The following is a 20,366-nucleotide window of genomic DNA, read 5'->3' as shown; positions in this document are numbered from 1 at the left end:
TTAGCGAGGAACAGAGTGCTGGCTGCTAAAGAGCACACACTGAAGTAATGACTGTGAAAGAACAAAAAGCTCTTCCATTTGAATACACTGTAAAACACAACAAAGCAAGAGCCTTAGACATACTACTACTTACACTGATCTCACCCAAGAATATATTGATCACTCATCCCCGTAGGAACTAGAAAGGCATTCATTTTGCAGCTACCTCTGCATTTGGTATACACAAAGGGAATTAGAGAAGTCGTGGGCAGCACTGAATTTCACATTGTTAAGGGCAATATGGCTGCAACTTACACAATCTGTAGGCATTAGCTCTTGCTCCTGTTATTACTGTTAATACCTGTAATATAGCCTTAGCTAAGCCTCTTACAATCCAGAGAGTTAACATTGTCCTTTGCAGAGCAGCATAGGGAGTACTCTGTAGCCTCTATAGCTTGTAAGCTCCTTGATGAAGGGATCATGCTTCCTTCTCTGTTTGGAAAACACACCAGACATGATGGGCCCTGCCAGAAATACAGAATTTTAATACTGATCACAAATTGCAGTACAATGTATACTAGATACACTGCTTTTTATGCAAGACAGTGTTTTCCTGCAGTCTCATCCAAATTAGTATCCTGCAGGCTTTTGAGACCTTACTTCCTAATGTTAGTCTAGAGGCCTAAAAATATTACACAACTCACATGTAAGCATTCATTTCCACAAACGCCATCAAGTCTACCCCTTCAGAATATAGCACCAGGGAAGCCTCTTTGTTCTAAGGCTTTGCATGCTGCACTGTTCCAACAGTGTCACTGTCTTGTAACTGAGTGGTGCTGTATTGACACAAATAGAAACACCTGCGAGAGGAGCTAAGCAGCTGCATCTCCCATTAAAGGGAGCCGGAAATGTAGGTGCTCAGTACCACCCTGCGAAGCCAACAGGAGTTTTGCTGTTGATTTCTATCGGAGTAGAATGGAGACTCTTTGTGAAGAAGCAGCCTGGGTTTCATGTAAGCTCTTTGGTAAAGGGGCTGTCTTTTTATTCTCTGGCAGTACAGCACCTAGCAGACGAGGCTTCCAGGCACTACAATAATAGAAATAAATAATAATGAAAAATGTCTCAACCAATTAGCAAAGAGGGTGGACAGAAGAGAGCACAGCTGGACACTACCCACAAATGAAAGCCACAAGAAACGTGAGCTCAGACGTAGGAATGTTACACTATCCTTTTTGGAGCTGATTACCTGCAATAGTAGTTTTATACAAAGTTCATTATTTTACTGAGAATCAAATATAAGCTCAGCTCCTATAACAGAAAGGAAGACATGGTCCCTTCCTTCTGGCGCTTACTATCTAAACGACTTCACCTTAATGATACGTTATAGGATTATCGTAAGAGGAGGAAGCCATCTGTTTTGTGAAAACTTGTCCACCACATTTTTTTCATCGTCTATAAAGAGATGGCTGCTAGTGACATTCACTCGGTCCTGACCTCAGGCAGTGTGGTTTGGTCATATTATGAACTGGTGCAAAAAGATGGCAGCCAGATGCATGCTTCTCAATATCTAACCAATCTGCATATATTTTCAAATGACTGTTTTGATTTTTAGTCCAGCCCCAGAGTGCTCTTGAAGAAAGGGGGCATCCACACACAATAGCTTTCTTCTCTAAGCAACTTTATCAGCAGCAGGAAAACATTACACCCCTTCCTAATGCCCTACACCAAGCCTAACCACAGACTCATGACAAATATTAGAAAGTAAACAAACATCGAGAAAAGAAGCATCTTTCCACAGTTACCCTTAATACAAGGATGTAGACACCATCTTTTTTACCCCATAAATGCTTCTCAGAAACCATCATTTAATAAACATTCTAACATTAAATCAGACAGCTCTGAAGAGGTGGTGGCCTGTTGGTGGATTGTGGGATGTAACCATCTGGAGAGGAGAAGTGGACAGACTGCTGCTTCTTTGCCAACTAGATGATAGCAATGCGGGGCAACTTCCCTATGACAAACAGGCCATGCCTTGATGGCAAGAACGCAAACATCCATTTACCAAAAAAATTTCATCCAAATGAGACATTTTAATGCCAAAGCAATCACTGTGTATGATACAGCTAAATACAGAGCAAGTAATAATCCTGCATGAGGCAGAACATAGGTAAATGACATAAACCTTTCTAATTTGGATTCTTATTATTCCCTCGTTAAAAGAGCACATGAAGTACTATACAACTTAAAAATGGTTATTATACATAATTTAGTGAAACAATCACACCACACAGGTCCTATAAGCCAACAATTTACAGAAGGAAATAAAATAAATATATATATTTTTTAAAATGTAACACTGGACAGTTATACTCTATTTCACAAGGTTTTCAAGAAAATGTGACAAAAATTGCATTGACACAATGCCCGTTTTTAGAGGCCAACTCCAATTCCAACTGAGTGACACAGAACAGGCTGTAAATACTGCTTCTTCAGCCACATTTGCGGTGAATAAGTTACTGCCTAGGACACATGGCAATGAAAGTTCAGCTCATTAACCTTTCCTCACTGTCTGTCACAAAAACAGCAAGGAGTATCAGGTTTGTGCCCCTGAGCAGACTCCATGTGAACTGGCAACTTCCTTCAGTTCTCACCTGTTTTTTTTTTTTTTTTTGGTGTGTTTATGCGGCAAGCTTATCAACAAGCAATTGCACGGAGTGCCTTTGCAAGAGCACTCATTGCTGTACTAGCCTCTCTCCTTTAGCATGGCATTTATACACTGTGCCCTTTGCTGTTTTCTCTGGAGGTAGCGCACTCGGGCATCCTGTATTGATTTATCATCATTCCTTTTCTCCATCTTCTTTGCAGATGGATCTTTTATTTTTTCTACAGAAAAACAAAACAGTACAATTGTGTGTCATAAATGCCACTTCCACCCCCCGACTTCGCACTCATAGGGTTAGCTGATCAACTAAAACCAACAGAAGCTCAAATTTTTCAAGTGCTGCTCTCAGTCATGCCAATGGATGATCCAACGACCTCCAGAAGAGACAAACGGCAAAGTAACTAGGACGTCCTTTCTATGGAAAAACTAAAGTCTCAAAGACAAATATACTGTATATCCAGCTACACTTAAGTTATAGAAAAATCATACCCTCAACCCTCTTGTCAATATTTGCACATGCGATCACCCCAGTATATATCTGGACCATGTTGGTTTTACTGTAACTGAGCCTTTGGGTCTCAAGTTTACGCATTTGTTACTTTTCTCTGCTACCTCTTCCATTTTGAAAAAAAATACAAAAGGCTTGGGAAAAATGCCTTTCTGGATTTTCTTGAAAGGAGAAGAAAATAAAAATAGAGGTAGATCCCTCTTCCAGGACTTCTCTCTTAGAAATGAAAACTCTCTCCTGCTCCCACTGAGCCGTCTCAGATCATGGCAGTGGATGACTTCACCTGCCTGATTGTATTGGAGAAACATGAATTATTTGTCATAACATTAAAATAATTTTGATTTATATATATATATATATATATATATTTTTTTTTACACAATTACTCTTTTAATTAAGGGAAGTACTGATGGTAAAACATGCTATCTTGAAGCCTGAAGTTCCCTATTTATCCACAGGTCAGGTACAGCACAGGCTGTGACAGTTCATGATTCCCTCACAAGACCCTGCCAGCGTCTCTCAAATCCGTGTCTGGAAAAGGCAGCTCAGGGGTGAAAGGGCCCTTTCAGTACTTGGCTTCTCTACTGAACCCGCTGACAAAAGAATTCAGAGAATGTCAAGCTGCTGAATCAGTTAATATGCACCAGTTTAATTAAACACAGACCATTATTTTTAAATCAGGTGTTAAACTTTGTGGACGTTATTTTGCTGACAATGAATTTCTGATGCTCTCCCCCCTCACCCTACCCCTTTTTCTTTCCCATCTGTAATATTATAGCTATTGGAATTTTTCTCTGACAATATCAGGTTAACAAATAATTATACTCTCTACAGTAGGGGAAATACCCTTTCCAAACCTCAAGTAACTTGTGAAAATAGGTGTTCATGTTCAAAATGCTTTTCTTCCAGTTACAGGAGTGTGCACAGCTAATGTTACTGACAGAAGACAAAAATCAAAAGAGGTGTGGCCAGGTTAACAAGTGTGAAGTCACTAGCCTAGATGCTGCAATACTCAGTATGCATTATGCCATCTCTCTCATTCACAGCCCCCTAATATGGCTAAAATAGCCAGTCGTCAATTTCTGATTCAGGTTTATGGGAAGCTAAGTCCAGTTTGCTCACCATACTGTCGTTTGAGGTCTTCCTTGTTTTTCCACTTGGTTATTTCCTCCTCGGTCACCTCTTCCCGTGCCACACTGCTCAGTTCATACACATCAATTTCATGTAACTTGGGCAACAAGTCTTTGACCCACTCATAGCGAATAGGACACACCATCCGCACATAAATTTTAGATGTGACCAGGACATCATGGAAGATGATCCATTCAGGTTGAAGTTCCTGGTCATGGAGCTAAAGGTAAAGTTATTCACATTTTTTCAGATTACTATCTTGATTTTCTTTCAATAAATGTGCTCTGCAGATTGACAGCAGAAAAAACACGGGTCCTAATTCAGATTCTTGCCACAAACTGGTTAACAGCTAAACCCTTTTGTCTTGCTCTCCTCCACATTCCCTTTTGAGAAGTTATATTTAATCCTTCATGCCTTCCTATGGCTTTTACTTTGGAAAGCTGAAACATCCAATTTTTAACCAGACTAATTCAGAACCTAGAGTTGCCTTCAGTAACATTTATCAATAATGGTTTTCATTTCTAGAGCATCTTCCAGAGGAAGATCTCCAAGTACTTCAGACACATGAATGGATTAATCCTCTTAAAAAAGCCTGTGAGGTAAGTTAATAATTATCTCCTTGTTGCAGATGGGAAAACTGAGGTATAGAAGTTAGTGACTTGCCCAAAATTGCACAGAAAGTCAGTGAGAGTCAGAGCCAGAATTCAGATCTACTAACTTTTCCAGTTCTGGGTTATAGCCACTAGATTACATTCCCTTCACAAACCAAACATTTGTATGGATTCTGATTCTGTGCGACTCCCTAAGGAAAGATGTGGTATAGGCTAGTGTCTTACAGTATGGAGGCTGTGTACAATATTCCATATGGCCAGAAGCTAGCTTCAATCTTACACCAGGAACAAGCAAGCCAAAGATCAGGGAAACAATTTGCATAGCCTGCTTTGTTTTCCCATTTACCTGAAAAAAACACTCAGACAACTATTGGCAGAAGTAAGTAACTTACTGCTGATGAAGGATGAAGATGGACTATGCTACCATGTCCGTCCATCGTGCAGAATGTCCTGCCTGCCGACCTAAAAGCATGGGGAATATTTTTATATCCAGTGACATGCTTAGCTGTGCTTAGACAGCAACATAATCTAAAAAGAGCAGCAGCAGGATGGGAGAAAATGGTTTAGCATAGAAAAAATTTTCCAGAAATAAGTGTAAAAACTAGATACGGATTAAAACATCTCTTTATACATCATATTAACTCTCTTTTCAGTCCAAACTTTTGATTCTGTGACAAATATGGTTTTAGATTTCCATCTTGCTGACAGATGATCATGCTGACATCCACAAAGCCCTTTACAAATATTATCTAGGCGTCCCAAAGCCCCCTGCAAGGTGAGTAATTAAGTATTATCCCCCCCACATTTCACAGATATGGAGATTGAGATACCAAGAAGTTAAATAATTTGTCCAAAATTACAATGAGAGTCAGTGGCAGAGCTGGCCCTGGAAATTAAGACTCCTGGCTCCCAGTCCTGCACTCCGACAGCTCCTCTCCTGCTGTAACAAGTGAAGTTGACCCTTTTAATAAGCTGTGGTACAGTCTTGCGACTATTTGTTTTGATTTATAATCACATACTAACGAATGTGGCAAATCTTTTCCATGCAATTCCCAAAACTCCACTCCTTACCTTCTGGCTACATTGGTGAAGTACCCCATGCACAGACATCTTTGGAGTATCTCATTTTTGGAGCCATCAAAACGCTCTCTTGGGAAGTCTGACAGCTGTATAAAGAGCAGCACAAAATGGATTAGTGTCTTTGTTAAAGGAAAATTGGTCACACTTTTCCCCACTCAGGAGCTTAAACCTTGTGTTTCACACTTCATAGTCAGCTATTTTATATGACCTTCCTTTTGTCCGTTCCTACCATTACACCACAAATTTAGGATTAGGCTACAATGAGGTGTGTACTTATTAAAAAAAAAAAAAAAAACACCTAAGAAAATTAGTTTAGATTAGGACAAAGATGGTGGCCATCTAGTGAAGACTCCATACTGCAGTACACATCTAACATACGCACTTGTGCAAAGACAAATACCATTAATTTACATTAGAAGGAAGTTTGTTCACCTGTTTAAGCTTACTGGTTATTTCCTGAAGTTGTGCTTCCACACTAAAAGCAGATTTTAAAGCTCTGAAGTGGACCCAGTGTTTCTGGCACCAAGCTGCAGGAGACTTGCTAGGAATAGAGATACTGGTGTTATAATGAGGCCTTTCGTAAGTGGAAGGCAGAAAGTTGCTGCTATTTTTTATTATGGTTGTACAAAGACGACAAACATTCAGATATTTTGTAAATTCAGACAGCAGATTCCTTGTACTGTACATATATTACAGTATGCAAAAATCCACATCTGGGTATGAGCACATGTACATATAGATGGGCTTTAGACAATAAATGTACAATAGAACTCCCAGTTGATATCTTCTGTGTATTGAATAAATACCTATTCATAAGTACCTTGATTTGCACTGTTCAAAGATGTTTAAAAGGGTTGCAAAATCATTGCATCCTCCTGCCTCTAATGACAGCTCCTGGTGGCGGAGTTCTGCTTCCTTTTGTTTCAGAAGGTCACCTGAGGAAATATTAAGTTATATTTCACTTTAACAAATTCAATTTTCATTTGTCACTCCTACCTTAGTTTTCTATAATCTCTCTAAGGTGCAGCTGAAAGTCTTGGCTCTTTATTTAGATTATTTTAAGACTCATTTCTTTCCCTCCCACCCCCGGCCTCAGTTTTGTCTCTCCCACTTCTGAGAACATGAAGCTGCTAATAAGGCTGTGATTAAAACTGTCAGCCAGCACTAGAGATGTAGCTTTGATGCAAGTGCTAAACTCTCTCCTTGGGAAAGGTGAGTGAGTATTGTTCTCTCTCATGATCAATTCTGAGTTGTCATGTAGAATGACGACACGAAAATATACAGAAGCAACAGAGTTTAAAAGAAAGAAAAGGAGTACTTGTGGTACCTTAGAGACTAACAAATTTATTTGAGCATAAGCTTTCGTGAGCTACAGCTCACTTCATCGGATGCATTCAGCGGAAAATACAGTGGGGAGATTTATATACATAGAGAACATGAAACAATGGGTGTTACCATACACACTGTAACCAGAGGGATCACTTAAGGTGAGCTATTACCAGGAGGCGGCGTGGGGGGGGGGGGGGGGGGACGACACCGACCTTTTGTAGTGATAATCAAGGTGGGCCATTTCCAGCAGTTGACAAGAACGTCTGAGGAACAGTGGGGGGTGGGGGATAAACGTGGGGAGGTAGTTTTACTTTGTGTAATGACCCATCCACTCCCAGTCTCTATTCAAGCTTAAGTTAATTGTATCCAGTTTGCAAATTAATTCCAATTCAGCAGTCTCTCGTTGGAGTCTGTTTTTGAAGTTTTTTTTGTTGAAGAATTGCCACTTTTAGGTCTGTAATCAAGTGACCAGAGAGACTGAAGTGTTCTCCGACTGGTTTTTGAATGTTATAATTCTTGACGTCTGATTTGTGTCCATTTATTCTTTTACGTAGAGACTGTCCAGTTTGACCAATGTATGTAACAGAATAAATGGACACAAACCAGTTGGAGAACGCTTCAATCTCTCTGGTCACTCAATTACAGACCTAAAAGTTGCAATTCTTCAATAAAAAACTTCAAAAACAGACTCCAACGAGAGACTGCTGAATTGGAATTAATTTGCAAACTGGATACAATTAACTTAGGCTTGAATAAAGACTGGGAGTGGATGGGTCATTACACAAAGTAAAACTACCTCCCCACGTTTATCCCCCACCCCCCACTGTTCCTCAGACGTTCTTGTCAACTGCTGGAAATGGCCCACCTTGATTATCACTACAAAAGGTCCCCACCCCGCCCCCCCGCTCTCCTGCTGGTAATAGCGCACCTTAAGTGATCACTCTGGTTACAGTGTGTATGGTAACACCCATTGTTTCATGTTCTCTATGTATATAAATCTCCCCACTGTATTTTCCACTGAATGCATCCGATGAAGTGAGCTGTAGCTCATGAAAGCTCATGCTCAAATAAATTGGTTAATCTCTAAGGTGCCACAAGTACTCCTGTTCTTTTTGCGAATACAGACTAACACGGCTGCTACTCTGAAACCAGAGTTTAAAGAGTTTCTAGAAATCAAGCGAGTGGAAGATTTCATCATCTGAGCAGCAGGCCCTCACATTTCAGATGAGACCAAAAAAACAGGGCCTGCTGCTGCTATTTGTGGGCAGTTTCATTTACCCTGTTGAACCTAACTTATGTCATGAAGTCCAGATAACATGGCAATGGATAGATAAAATAAATCAATACTTTGACATAAAACTCAACCCATGAGTCTACAGAAACCTTCATGTAACTGCAAAGAATGTGTCATGCCAAAGAAATAATATCTCAGAACTTTGACCTCAAATTTTGAGCTCCAAAAGACTACCCAACCCCAAGTATAGATAGATATGGGCTACTTTAGGCCAATGCAGTATGCTGCTGCACTTCCCCAGGCCCTGACCACACATACATTCAGGTATTTAATTTCAAACACATGTGGCTCCACTGAAGTCAACAAGAGTACTCAAGCACTTAGCTTTAAGCACATGAGTAAGTATTTGCAGGATGTGAGCCTATGCCATGATCCCTTGTTTCCAGATTGACAGGTACACTGTTTAACAGGGACTGGAGTCCCTGCACTAGTTTGTTAGCTGGCTGAAAAGGAAATGTGAACAAGCTGCAAAAGGAGCAGAGGGAGAATGGGAAAGCAAAAATCAAGTCTATGGGAGTGTGAGGAACTGCAGAGTACCATCCAACAGCAAAAATCCTCTGATAGCTCACTTTCAAGGTGCTGAATGTCTGAACTGGCTTTTGCCGCTGTATCAACAAAAACGAGTTAATACATTACAGAGATAACCAGACACTGACAATGAAAATGAGCAGAAAGGACAAAGTTCTCCCCAAGACTTTGCTACACACACTTTTTTAAAAAGCAAGCGAGCTCAGTGCTAGTGAAAGGTTCTGACCTGAAAGTCCAGCAGAATTAAATCTTCTGGTTAGTCGCAGAATTGGCATAGGACCAGCAGCAGCAGTTCATGCTCCCCCCACACGGACTAATAATCCTGCCCCAGAGGGAACACTTCTAGGGTGAGTTCATTCTTTTAATCTAGTCAGCTCTTGGTCTCTCACTGCAGATTGACCAAAAGTGGATCCAGGTAGTACCTGATGAGGTGTTATTTTTTGTTACAATACTAGATCTGCGTCTGCCAATTGCAATGGCATCTTTCAACAGTGACGCTCCCCAAGCTGCTACAGACAGCGTTTATGAAATACACTGGCTTAGGGTATGCAGCCATGTCTCCCTCTAGTGACTGGGCTAGTTGAGAATACAAGCTTGCTCCTTACTGACAGCTCATGGGAGTCATTCTTTTAGCTCAAGTGATAGGAGCTTGTGTTTCTTTTGCTGGAGATTCCCAGATGATGATTCCTACTGATGACTGAAGTGTGTGTATGTAATGAGCTGTGGCTTTACATAACTAATGACATTAGGAATGGAAAACTAGTGAAGAAGTGAAAGACAAAATGCAAAAGGACAAAGTTCTCCAGACTGAGCACTGGGTGTTGACCAACCACCTCCCAGCACACATTCTGCTCAGGATACAATTCATAACCTAAGAGGACCTGCTTCTGGAGAATGGGGCTTCTTACCAGGCCGTATGAAGACATTTTCCACAGACAACATCGCAGCTATGGGAAGCAACAGATCTTCGCAGTCAAGAGAAGCTGCCTTTATGACAGCACAGGTCAGGTTTGGAGGGAGAGGAAATTGCACCAAAAACTCTCCCAGTCTTGTCACGTGACCTCTCCTTATTGGGAGGAAAAGATTCAAACATCAGATTGAACAGACTCAATCTGTAAGGCCAGAACATAGGTACAAGACCCAAGTAGCCAGGACATCTCCAACAGAACCTTCATTGGCTCTTATATAAACACACACTCTCCAGAGGCCCAGGAGAGACAGAGGCCTAGCAAATCCAGACAGCAGATGATCCTCTAGCCTAAACTCTCCCACAGCTTGCCCACATCCTGCCCCATCTGCACTGTCAGTGGGGGTTTTGAGTGCAGGATTAGTGTAAAGAATTCTTTATTGTGAAGAATTCTTAGAAGCTTAGGATCAGATGTGTGTGTGCTACTCTCTTAAGTATCATATAGGCCCCATTACTGTTATGTCTGGGTATCTCACCCACTTTAGCATATTTAGCCTCACAACAGCCCTGTGAGGTGCTATTTTCCCCATTTTACAGATGGGGAAATAAAGCACAGAAAGACTAAGTGACTTGCCCAACCTCACACAGGAAAATCCGGAACAGAGCAAGGAACTGAATCTAGGTCTCCTGAGTCCCAGGTTAGTGCCCCAACCAGTGGCCCATCCTTCCTCTTGGATCAGAACATTCTTTTCAGACTGAAAAATATTTAAGTTCATGCGCAAACTAATATATGTGCTCTACTGCTGAGGAAAGTAATCTACTTTATGTTGCAACTCGTTAACAATAGTACAAAATTAAGTCACAAAAAACTTTTTGTAAGTACTAAGGTTGAAAAGGTAAAAAGTTTGTTTTTGCCCTTTTTACCTGTCAATAGCATCACACTGGTAAAGTTGCTTAAGAGCCTCTAAAATATGCCTCTCTTCAGGGCGGTCCAAATAGGGGAACCTACAAACAGAAAGGCTGGATAAATTCCACAGCTTGGGCTCAAGGTAGTTGGTTAAAGCTGTAAGTGTTTTATATATTACAATACTCCTGTAATCATTCAATACAGGTCAACAACCAAGGGGAAAGTGTGTGTGCACGTGTATATATAATAGTTACACATTTCTCTTTAATGAAGGAAATAGCTTCCATATCCCAAAAGAGCTCTGTCTGCACACACAAATATATCTATATTTACACACACACCCTGCACATGGGACCCTCAAGTTAATTATTCCACCAGGGTCGAGTTTTAGGCATACAAACCTCAGCAATGTTCCTTTAAAACACTAACAAAGATTACTGCTATTTCAGGAGCTAGTTTTGACAGATCCCCAAAGAGATCTAAAGCCTAAGACACAGCCTAACACTGGAGATTTTTAGGAGAACAACAGAAGAGTTGATGTTGTGGAATTGTCCCATTTGCCCTGATACCTAACTGTGTTCTTGGTACCAACACGACATAGTGTGCCAACCCCCTCTAATACGCATTGCCAAGACTCAGGAGGGAGATTACAATTGCCTCCACCATGGGTTACCTTATGACATCATGTACAGCAAGGCACTTCAAGGTCAAGATCACAGATGTAAGACTAGTTCTCTTTATCTCTGGGATCATGTGATCAGGCATACACTGATCCCAGAATTCCTTGCTATACACCCTGTAGCATTTTCCAGGTGATGTCCTGCCAGCTCGGCCAGCTCGTTGCATTGCTTCACTCCTCCAAAAATAAGCAAAGAAAAATAATGCTGTGCATGTCAAAGTAGCCAAGCACCCTATAATTATGATCAACGATAGCAATTTGTGTGTCTCTGGATGAAGGATTTAATATATTGTACAGGAACCCTGCTATACAAAATGTAACAGCATGAAGAAGTGATATTGGGCAAAACTTCCTGAACTTCTTTCAATTAGTTGTGCTCAGTACCGGAAAGATGATGTGTAAATCATTTTCAGATTACAGATAATACATGGTGAGTTCTTCCTCACTGTTCATGATTAAAATTAAAGTACCATGCTCTACTAAAATGTTTTATTTACTATCCCTGATGTTTTCTAAATATTGACCTGATAGAGCTGCAAATTAAAGCTAAATGTGCTGCAGTGTCTCCAAGATCTCTCTGCTCTTCTTTATATTGGGAAAATTGGCAGTCACACAGTACATTCAGAGCAACTTTCAAAGGCAATCTGAGAACTTTTCTCAAACCAGAAAGTAAACTACCTTTCTTCTAACTTACTTTGAAATGGGAACCACCTCCAGTATGTCCAAGCCAACCCTGGGGTTATGATTTAACTGCTTCACAAATCCACTATCAACTACATACCTAAAAAAAATTTAAAATATCATAAGATACAGGAAAAAGGACCTAGATCAGGCAGTGGCTTAGGTTCCTTATCCTTAGTCAATTAGTAACATGTCAGATGGAACACAGTTGGTCTGTAAATGTGGAAGAAGATAGTTTCACTCTGCTGGCCAATTACTGAACTACAATGGGATGGACCTTGAGGAAATTCTTCATGTAGGGCTTGTCTACACAGAAATTACACTGATTTAGTTTCAGAGTAGCAGCCGTGTTAGTCTGTATCCGCAAAAAGAACAGGAGTATTTGTGGCACCTTAGAGACTAACAAATTTATTAGAGCATAAGCTTTCGTGATTTAGTGGAATCAAAGTACTGGGTTTGGTTTCAAAATAAGATAAACTGATATTAAGAACTCTTTAAGCCTATTTAAGAGTGCCAGAGCAAAAGCGATGCATCAATTTATTAAACTGATTAAGAAACATTTCTGGTCTACATAAAGAGAAGAGTCACTTACTGCAAAAGGGCATGTAATTACTCAGCAGGATCAGAACAACAGAAACAGGAAGGGGAGAACTGGATGAGGTTTTTCCAATTCTAATGCAACTTTGAGTCAGACCCTTGGTTACAGCTTTTACCAAGGATAGGAAATAGATACCTGATTCCATCAACTGTCAGAGAAGTTGCAGCAACGTTTGTGGATACAACACATTTTCTAATGCCTGGAGGAGGTGGCAAAAATATTCTTCTCTGCTGATCTAAAGAGAAAGAGTCCATCAATTACTCCTTTACGTCAGGATGCACAAAAGTCAAATTCCTACTCTAGAAAAGGACAAGATTACCCACTAAAGACAGAAAATTAATGGAGGTCCCTGGGTTGAAACTAAAAGTGAGCCAGGAGATGAATTTCAAAACAAGAACTGCTTTACAATAGTTTTTAATATACTTGTCGGGAACAACATCACCTCTTCTCTGTTGTTCCTTAAGAAAGTCTCTAGCTTAAGTGCTTTTGAATAGCTCTTGTGCAAGAGAAATACAGACGTAGGGAACCAAGCAAAATGCCAGCTCAAAAAATGGAATATTTAAGAAGGATTTAAAGCATGTTAAGAAACAACCTGAGGTCTAAGAAACCAAAGCAACTGGAGATCAATAGAATAAGTTTCCCATCAAAATCAGTTAAAACCTTAACATACCTTACTGTAGGTTAAGATAAGATGGATTTTTTGGGTAACACCACATTTCCCTCGGTCTTATTTTGAAAGTCTCCTAAGGCACAGATGAGAATTGGGCATCTAACTTTCCTCTGTGCCTTTGAAAATCCCCCCCTAAAGTCATATGTTTATACTTAGATTGCAAGCTCTTTGGGGCATGGCCCATCTTTTTGTTGTGTGTTTATATACTGCCACGTTCAAGGGGGGGGGGGGTCCTAGGCACTAGCACAATAATTAAATAATGATGGCTTTCAAGCACTATCCTGGTACCTTTGGTGTTGTAAAAATAAGTAACTCCTCTCTCATTCAACCCTCAGCAAATCCTTTTGGGAGGGAACAAGGTCTGCACCCTCCCCACGTCATCAACCAATATACTCCCTACAAAGGTTTCCAGGCTCTAAAATTGCTGACCTATTCTTCTCATGTATATTTATTCTGCCTTTCGGCATTCTACACATTGCACCCACACAATTAAATACCACATTCAAGATCATCTGAAGTGAAAACACACCTGTTTTTATAAGGATCATGAAGCCTGCGTTTCTGAACCCTTCAAAATTAGGCAGTGACACCGCAGACTGACTTCGTTCAGTAATTTACACCTTCTATATAGGTGTAACACCACATTCTTTGTTTCTTCTCTTGTATGTATAATCCTATTGCCACATATCTTATTGGCAATACTTTTATCTTTTTTTTTTTTTTTTTTTTTAAAGGTAACTGTTGATGAAGATTAATTGGAGCAACACAACGGAGCAATTATGTCAAATCCCTTTGGTAACAGCTACCAAACATATTTTAATTGAAAATGGGTATCATATCTCCCCATAACAGACATTATCCACAAATTGAATGTGAAGCTTTTGAAACTATATTTTAAAAGCAAACCCTGGACTGAAAAGGAGAAAGACTTCCTGGCACTCAACACCCCCATTAGCCAGTTAAAGAGCAAAGTTAATGAGCTTTAACAATAATAATTCCATCCATTCCTCAGGTGGAAGGACAGTAGCTATAACAGGAATCCCGAGGGCAAGTATGACGATCCACTCATAGCTAGGGAATCCTCAGGCTTCTCGTTACGATACAAGAATTTTCCTTGATAGAAGCAGAAGAATGCAACAGCTTTACAAGAAAAGTTATGTGCGTTTTCAGTACAGGAAAGACAACATGTCATTATGAAAAGGTATTGACAGGATCTGACTAAATGGATTTTTGCCAACTGCCATTATGAACCAGCACACAATACAATTCTTTTTTGTTACAGAAGATAATACCTTTTCCTACTGAGGCTGCAAGGGGAATTTCAGAGAGGCAGAATGTCATCATCAGTGCTGAAGTTTGGCCAGGACATCAGAGCCAGCAAATTCTTGTGAACACCACTATGACATTTTTAATAACCACAAGTAGTCAGAACTTTGGGGTCTGGTACAAACTGAAAGACTGAACTTCCAACAACACGGCATTCACTTTTTCCATGCTAGGACGGTCACTCAGGACTGATCTGGAGAGAAGGGCACTGCCTTCTAAGCCAACACTGCCACTTCCAGCAGCATATGGATTTTAATTCATGGTTCCCGAGCAAGAATTGACTTGGCCAGATTATGATTAGCTTGTGACAATACTGCTTTATTAATCTCTCAAACAGGTAAGCAAATATCTGGGTTGTTTCCATTGAAAATAAAAGTATTTGTCCACGATGTCCCATATGACCATTAACTGCAGCTAAAATCTGCATGAACTAAACATAACATTATGTTTAATTCAGTAAGCCTTACCTGTTGGCATTGACCCATACAATGGTAAGATAAGCAAACCTTCAACAGAACCATCTTGCACATCATAGCGGTAATCAATAGATTCCGCTTTTTGGAAAAGTAAGTCGCATGTTCTTTCTATCTCAGATTGTCCTAAAGCAAAATACAGAAGCACTTAAAATATAAACTATTTAGTGAGGACTTTACCTTGTTAGTTTGCAACAACTCTACACAATCTAGTCTTTTATACATACTATGGAGATGTCAGTACAACTGTGAGGGTAAAGGAAAATTAACTGGTCACTTGCAGTCTTTTCAAACTGGGATTTATGCTTAGGGTTTCTGTGCAACAGTGATGGTTTAGATATGTATTTTGTATCAGGTTTTATTAACTATTTCAGCAACCTGAATTATAAATTAACTGAGTTTTTGCCAGGAGGATTATTTAAGGAGCTTCTCTTTTCCAGAAGACAGCAGGGAAAACTTATACTGTACAAATATACAATGCATTGCTTCATTCTTCTACATGAACATAGAAAAACCAATCTGGAGTTTATCTTCTCTCCCATATTGGAAAGAGTTGATCAACTTGATTATTTTGTTTGTTTAAAGCCCCCTATGAAATCAGGGAGAAGTTCTGGTGTGCAAGGAATGTAAGAACAGGTCCATAGAAGAAAAGTGACACACCAGTCATTTTCTTTCCTCTTTTCACATCCCATAAAACAAGATTTCATGCTCCTGCTTCCTAGTGAGGCAAGCTGTGTAACTTTCTGTATAGAATCTTTCTTTTCCAAAGGGCAGAAGAGTGGATATATAACTAGATGTGGTTTATTTTCAACTTTTTGGCTTAGTCTTTATTATCTAATAACACCTCTCTCAAGGGACTATATCCTGCCCTGGTAGGGGGCTGGACTCTGATCTTGTTGTTCTGTACTTTTATAACCACTAGTAACTACTGCCATCACACAATCCAAATCCTGAAAGACTCTTGGCTGGATTTATAAAGAAATAGGGAGGTAGTTAGGGCATCTTTCTCCTGACACATTAGGATAGGACAGAAACATCAGGACTAGAGGCAATGTTAGAGGTATATAATAACCACAGTTGGAAAAGCTATCTGAACAGCTTTAGGGTAGGAATTTTGGAAGTGCCTAAGTGACTTAGAAACAAAGTTCTATTATCTTTCAATGGGACTTGTGGTCCTAAGCCTTTTGAAAATCCCACTCACAATCTTTAAAATCATTACCTGTTTGCCACAGCCACTTTCTCTACATTTGCCTTCCCTGCCCTAGCTCAGTTGTGCATTGCTGCAATGATGCATCTAGACACAGCTCTAATGCCCCCAGTGCCCACTGTTCTAGAATGATCTGGGCATTCAGCAGTAAGACAATTCTTTCTGTTGGCAAGGCCACCATTTGGCACAGGATAGAGTTTTTCAAGTAAAAAGGAATTCTCACCAGTCAGAAAAACCAAGATGTCTCCCGCTGACTCATTCAAGTGGATATCCAGGGTCACTTTTACAGCCTGAAACAAGCACCAATAACAGGATTATCTGCTGGAATTAGAGCTTTTCTCATCACTGGTTGTAACTGACAGTGTAAATCAACTCCCTCCTCCCACTTTCCACCACAAAAACTAGGAAGCTTGAGAAACCAGCCTTGCATGAAGTGTTTAATTCTTCATGCAGAGATGAGCTCCAATGCTCTTTAAGAGCTCATCATCATACAGCGAACAGAGAGAACATGGCAAACAGGCAAAGGAAAATAAGCAATACCTCTGTAACATAAGCAGAGCTTTCTGCATCCTTTGGGCCAAGCAGGCTGCAGAATATCTCCTTGATGGGATAATTCCTTCCTGGAATGTCCACCACTGTGCAGCCTCCAAAGAACTCTGAGAGCTTGTCTACCTCCAGGGTGGCTGACATCACCACCACCTTCAAGGCTTTCCTTCTCTTGGGAGGCTTCTTTTGTTGGAATAGTTTCTTCAGCAAGCCAAATAAAATGTCCTGAAAGAAAGAGTCACCTTACCTTCGCAAGTCAACTCTTTGGAATACAAATGCCCACTGAAATACATGGGGAGGGGTTGATTTTATCCCAGAGCTACTGGTAAATGGGACAAAATTAAGCAATGTGCTTTGGGGGCACAGGTGCTTTAAAAGGTTTTTTCCTTCTTGTAAATATTCTGGTTGCTCTCTAAAGCTTAGCAACAAAATGCTTAGTAGGCTTAAAGAAACCCAAGTTTTTTTCCACAGCTCTGTAACAGCAAGCTGAATCAACACAGCTAAAATACCTTGCTTCTCATTCCTAATTCTCCCCTCAGTTGCAAAAAGACAACTGTTTTTAAAGCAGTGCCAATACTTTTTGTTAGTAGTTCCCCCACAGGAAAATGGCATTTCCTTGTGTTTGTGCTGCACTCAGAGGTGGTCTCTTTCCTCAGTTATTATGCAAAAAATAAAAAAATGCAAAAAACTGAAGTAGGGAGAGGTGTGGGAAAAAATCAGATCCACAGGCCAACTGTCAGAAGAGTGCAACCCTTTCCCCCTCACACTCCCATCTCAGGAGAGACTTGTAAAGTGTAAATGTGCTTTGGTTTAATCCCTTTGATTTAATGCCAAAGTTTAATAGAATACTGGGACTTACAGTGACAGAACATAGTTATATTTTTTGCAACATTGATAACCGCAGCTGTATCAATGAAAATATGCTTGTAACATGATTACAGAAAAATGTCAAAACCATGTGTGCTACAAGCTACAGTGGGTAGTAGCCACTCTCATGGTTTCACCTAGCATGTTTGTCTAAAAAAAAATTCCCATCCAATTTGTGCAGTGGAACCTTGCTAGTAACTTTCATGCTGGAAAAACTGACAGCTTGACTGCTGTTTTTGAACAGAACAGCTAACAGTGTCAGGAAGAGTGTTGACGGGACTTTAAACTGTCAGATGTTGCAAATTCAGTAAATAAGAAGCCAGTTCATGCTGTAGTGAAGTCATAAGAATACACCAGAAGTAGAGAAGACCATTGGTTTCAGAGAAGAGCCTCACTCCCAGCCAGAAGGCCTTGGGGATTGTCCAACAGCCAAAGGAAGGAATAAGTAGATTACAGCAGTGGAGACAGTCCCCCCCCAACTGAACAGGCAAACACAGAAGCACTACAACCTCCCATATATAAACTGTAAACCTCAAGGCATTCAAAGAGAAGGAAAAAAAACAGCCTATGCTACATGGACCTTCTCTATCTGGATGGTGCAGATAAGGGGGACAACACGTTTAATTATTAGAAGAGTGGGCAAAGGAGTCAGGACCCCTGGGTTCTAGTCTAACCTCTGACAAGAATTCACTGTACGAGATTCTAGATAAATCACTTAATCATTCTATGACTCAGTTAAAAGCTTTCAATTACTTCTGTAAAATGATGGTAAGTCACACAGGAAGGTCAGGAGGTTTAGTTAGCATGTAAAGCACTTTGAGATCCTTAAATGAAAGATGCTATCAAGGGGCAGAGGACCAGCTTTTTAGTCTCTTATAACTGAACTAAACAGAATTAACTCCTCCAGGAACTAAGGACCATCACAGCCCTCACCACTTTCCATTCTGAGGTGTGTTTCTTTGACCTGGCCTTCTCTCACAAATACATAGCAACATGTACTTTCATAAAAAAAAGCCAGCCGACCAAAACAAGACACTCCACTGCAAACACTTCTTCCCTTGGAGAAGGAATGGGAGAGCAAATTAATGACAGATGTTAGTCACATCACTTCACACGCTAAGGGGATGAGTGCAGCATAAGAACCTATAGAGAACAGATCTGCAAGTTTCTTTTTAGTTATACTGAATGACGTGTGTCAAATAAAGAAACACTCACTGTGCTTAAGCTCCGCTCATGGGCTTCATCCAGTATAATGACGCTGTATTTGGTAAGATGGAGGTCTGCCAGTATCTGTCTCAGTAAGCAGCCATCAGTCATATACTTGATTGCAGTACCCTGAATAGTTTAATCATCCATTCAGTTATTGCCCTGGATATGGATTTCATTACATACAGTCACATATCAGGAACGACTACAGACTGAAGTTGATGATTTAGACTTTACATGCTATAATTAATGTACTAAGCCACAGCCACAAAAGACACTTACTAGGTTTTCTGAAATACTTAAGAAATGTTTTAAACACTGGACTCTGTATTTGTAATGTGCTATATTTCTAATCTGTGCTGTCCTTTTCTTCTTTTCTAAATTGAGGGATCTCATCATCACCTCCTAATGACAATCCAATAATTCTAATTACAAAATCACAGTTAAGTATTCACCTACCCCACGCACATTCAGACTGTTTAAAAAACAACCTTCTTGATGAGAATTTGTGGGTTCTGTGGCTATCCTTTAGTTGTAATATGCTATGAAATCATGAACAGCATATAAAATCGATTTGAGCCATATTTCAGACTGCTAAGGTTGCATCTCCACCACAGATACAGATGCACATACAGAATGCAATTAAAACAGACATCCTGGATGGCAGAAAGCAATTTTAGATTTAAACTAACCCACAAAACAGATCATGATGAGCGTCCAAACTTTGTCCAAGCACCTTTATGTAAATGTGCTTGTAGCTCAAGGACAACCTAACTGAAAGGTATTGACACACAGCTTTATTTTACATAGGTCATATTGACAACTTGCCAGGAACTCAAGGGCTGCATCTGATTTGTATTAAATGGAACCACTTGCAGTCACCTCTTTTAAAATGGAGATGTGCCTCACAGAGACTATAGGGCCCAGAATGCAATGATTTATCTTGTTCCATTAAGAGAGATTATTTATTAATGTTATTTTAAAAAAATAATTTTCAACTCGTACCTCAGAGGTGCAGTCATCAAAGCGAACCTGATATCCCACTATGCTTCCCAGTGAAGAGTTCATCTCCTCAGCCACTCTCTGAGCCACAGACATGGTAGCTACTCGGCGTGGCTGAGTCACACCAATCACTCCATGCTTTAGAAAGCCTACAAAATGCAAAGAAATTGCTTCA

General features: G+C 40.1%; 1 protein-coding gene across 4 annotated transcripts in view; it reads right to left on the bottom strand.

Annotated features, from left to right (window-relative positions):
* Positions 1-981: 981 nt before the first annotated feature.
* DHX40 (DEAH-box helicase 40) overlaps positions 982-20,366 on the bottom strand; it is a 55,690-nt gene continuing 36,305 nt past the window's right edge. For 3 of the 4 annotated variants that reach the window (XM_074974876.1, XM_074974877.1, XM_074974878.1), the window contains 16 exons: positions 20,195-20,340; positions 19,199-19,318; positions 17,111-17,341; positions 16,794-16,860; positions 15,358-15,489; positions 13,030-13,129; positions 12,310-12,396; positions 11,610-11,792; positions 10,954-11,034; positions 10,031-10,188; positions 6,792-6,906; positions 6,404-6,512; positions 5,963-6,057; positions 5,284-5,353; positions 4,272-4,500; positions 982-2,862 (listed from right to left, as the gene is read on the bottom strand). In XM_074974876.1, coding sequence (XP_074830977.1) covers positions 2,723-2,862; positions 4,272-4,500; positions 5,284-5,353; positions 5,963-6,057; positions 6,404-6,512; positions 6,792-6,906; positions 10,031-10,188; positions 10,954-11,034; positions 11,610-11,792; positions 12,310-12,396; positions 13,030-13,129; positions 15,358-15,489; positions 16,794-16,860; positions 17,111-17,341; positions 19,199-19,318; positions 20,195-20,340 — 2,063 coding nt within the window. In that variant the 3' untranslated portion in view covers positions 982-2,722. Of the gene's footprint in view, positions 2,863-4,271; positions 4,501-5,283; positions 5,354-5,962; positions 6,058-6,403; positions 6,513-6,791; positions 6,907-10,030; positions 10,189-10,953; positions 11,035-11,609; positions 11,793-12,309; positions 12,397-13,029; positions 13,130-15,357; positions 15,490-16,793; positions 16,861-17,110; positions 17,342-19,198; positions 19,352-20,194; positions 20,341-20,366 lie in introns of those variants that run through there. The other variant, XM_074974879.1, reaches the window with a different exon arrangement.

This window comes from Natator depressus, chromosome 17 (assembly GCF_965152275.1).
Source record: "Natator depressus isolate rNatDep1 chromosome 17, rNatDep2.hap1, whole genome shotgun sequence".
Taxonomy (NCBI): domain Eukaryota; kingdom Metazoa; phylum Chordata; order Testudines; family Cheloniidae; genus Natator; species Natator depressus.
The sequence above is the reverse complement of the archived record's forward strand: the minus strand, read 5'-3'. Positions and strand labels throughout refer to the sequence as shown.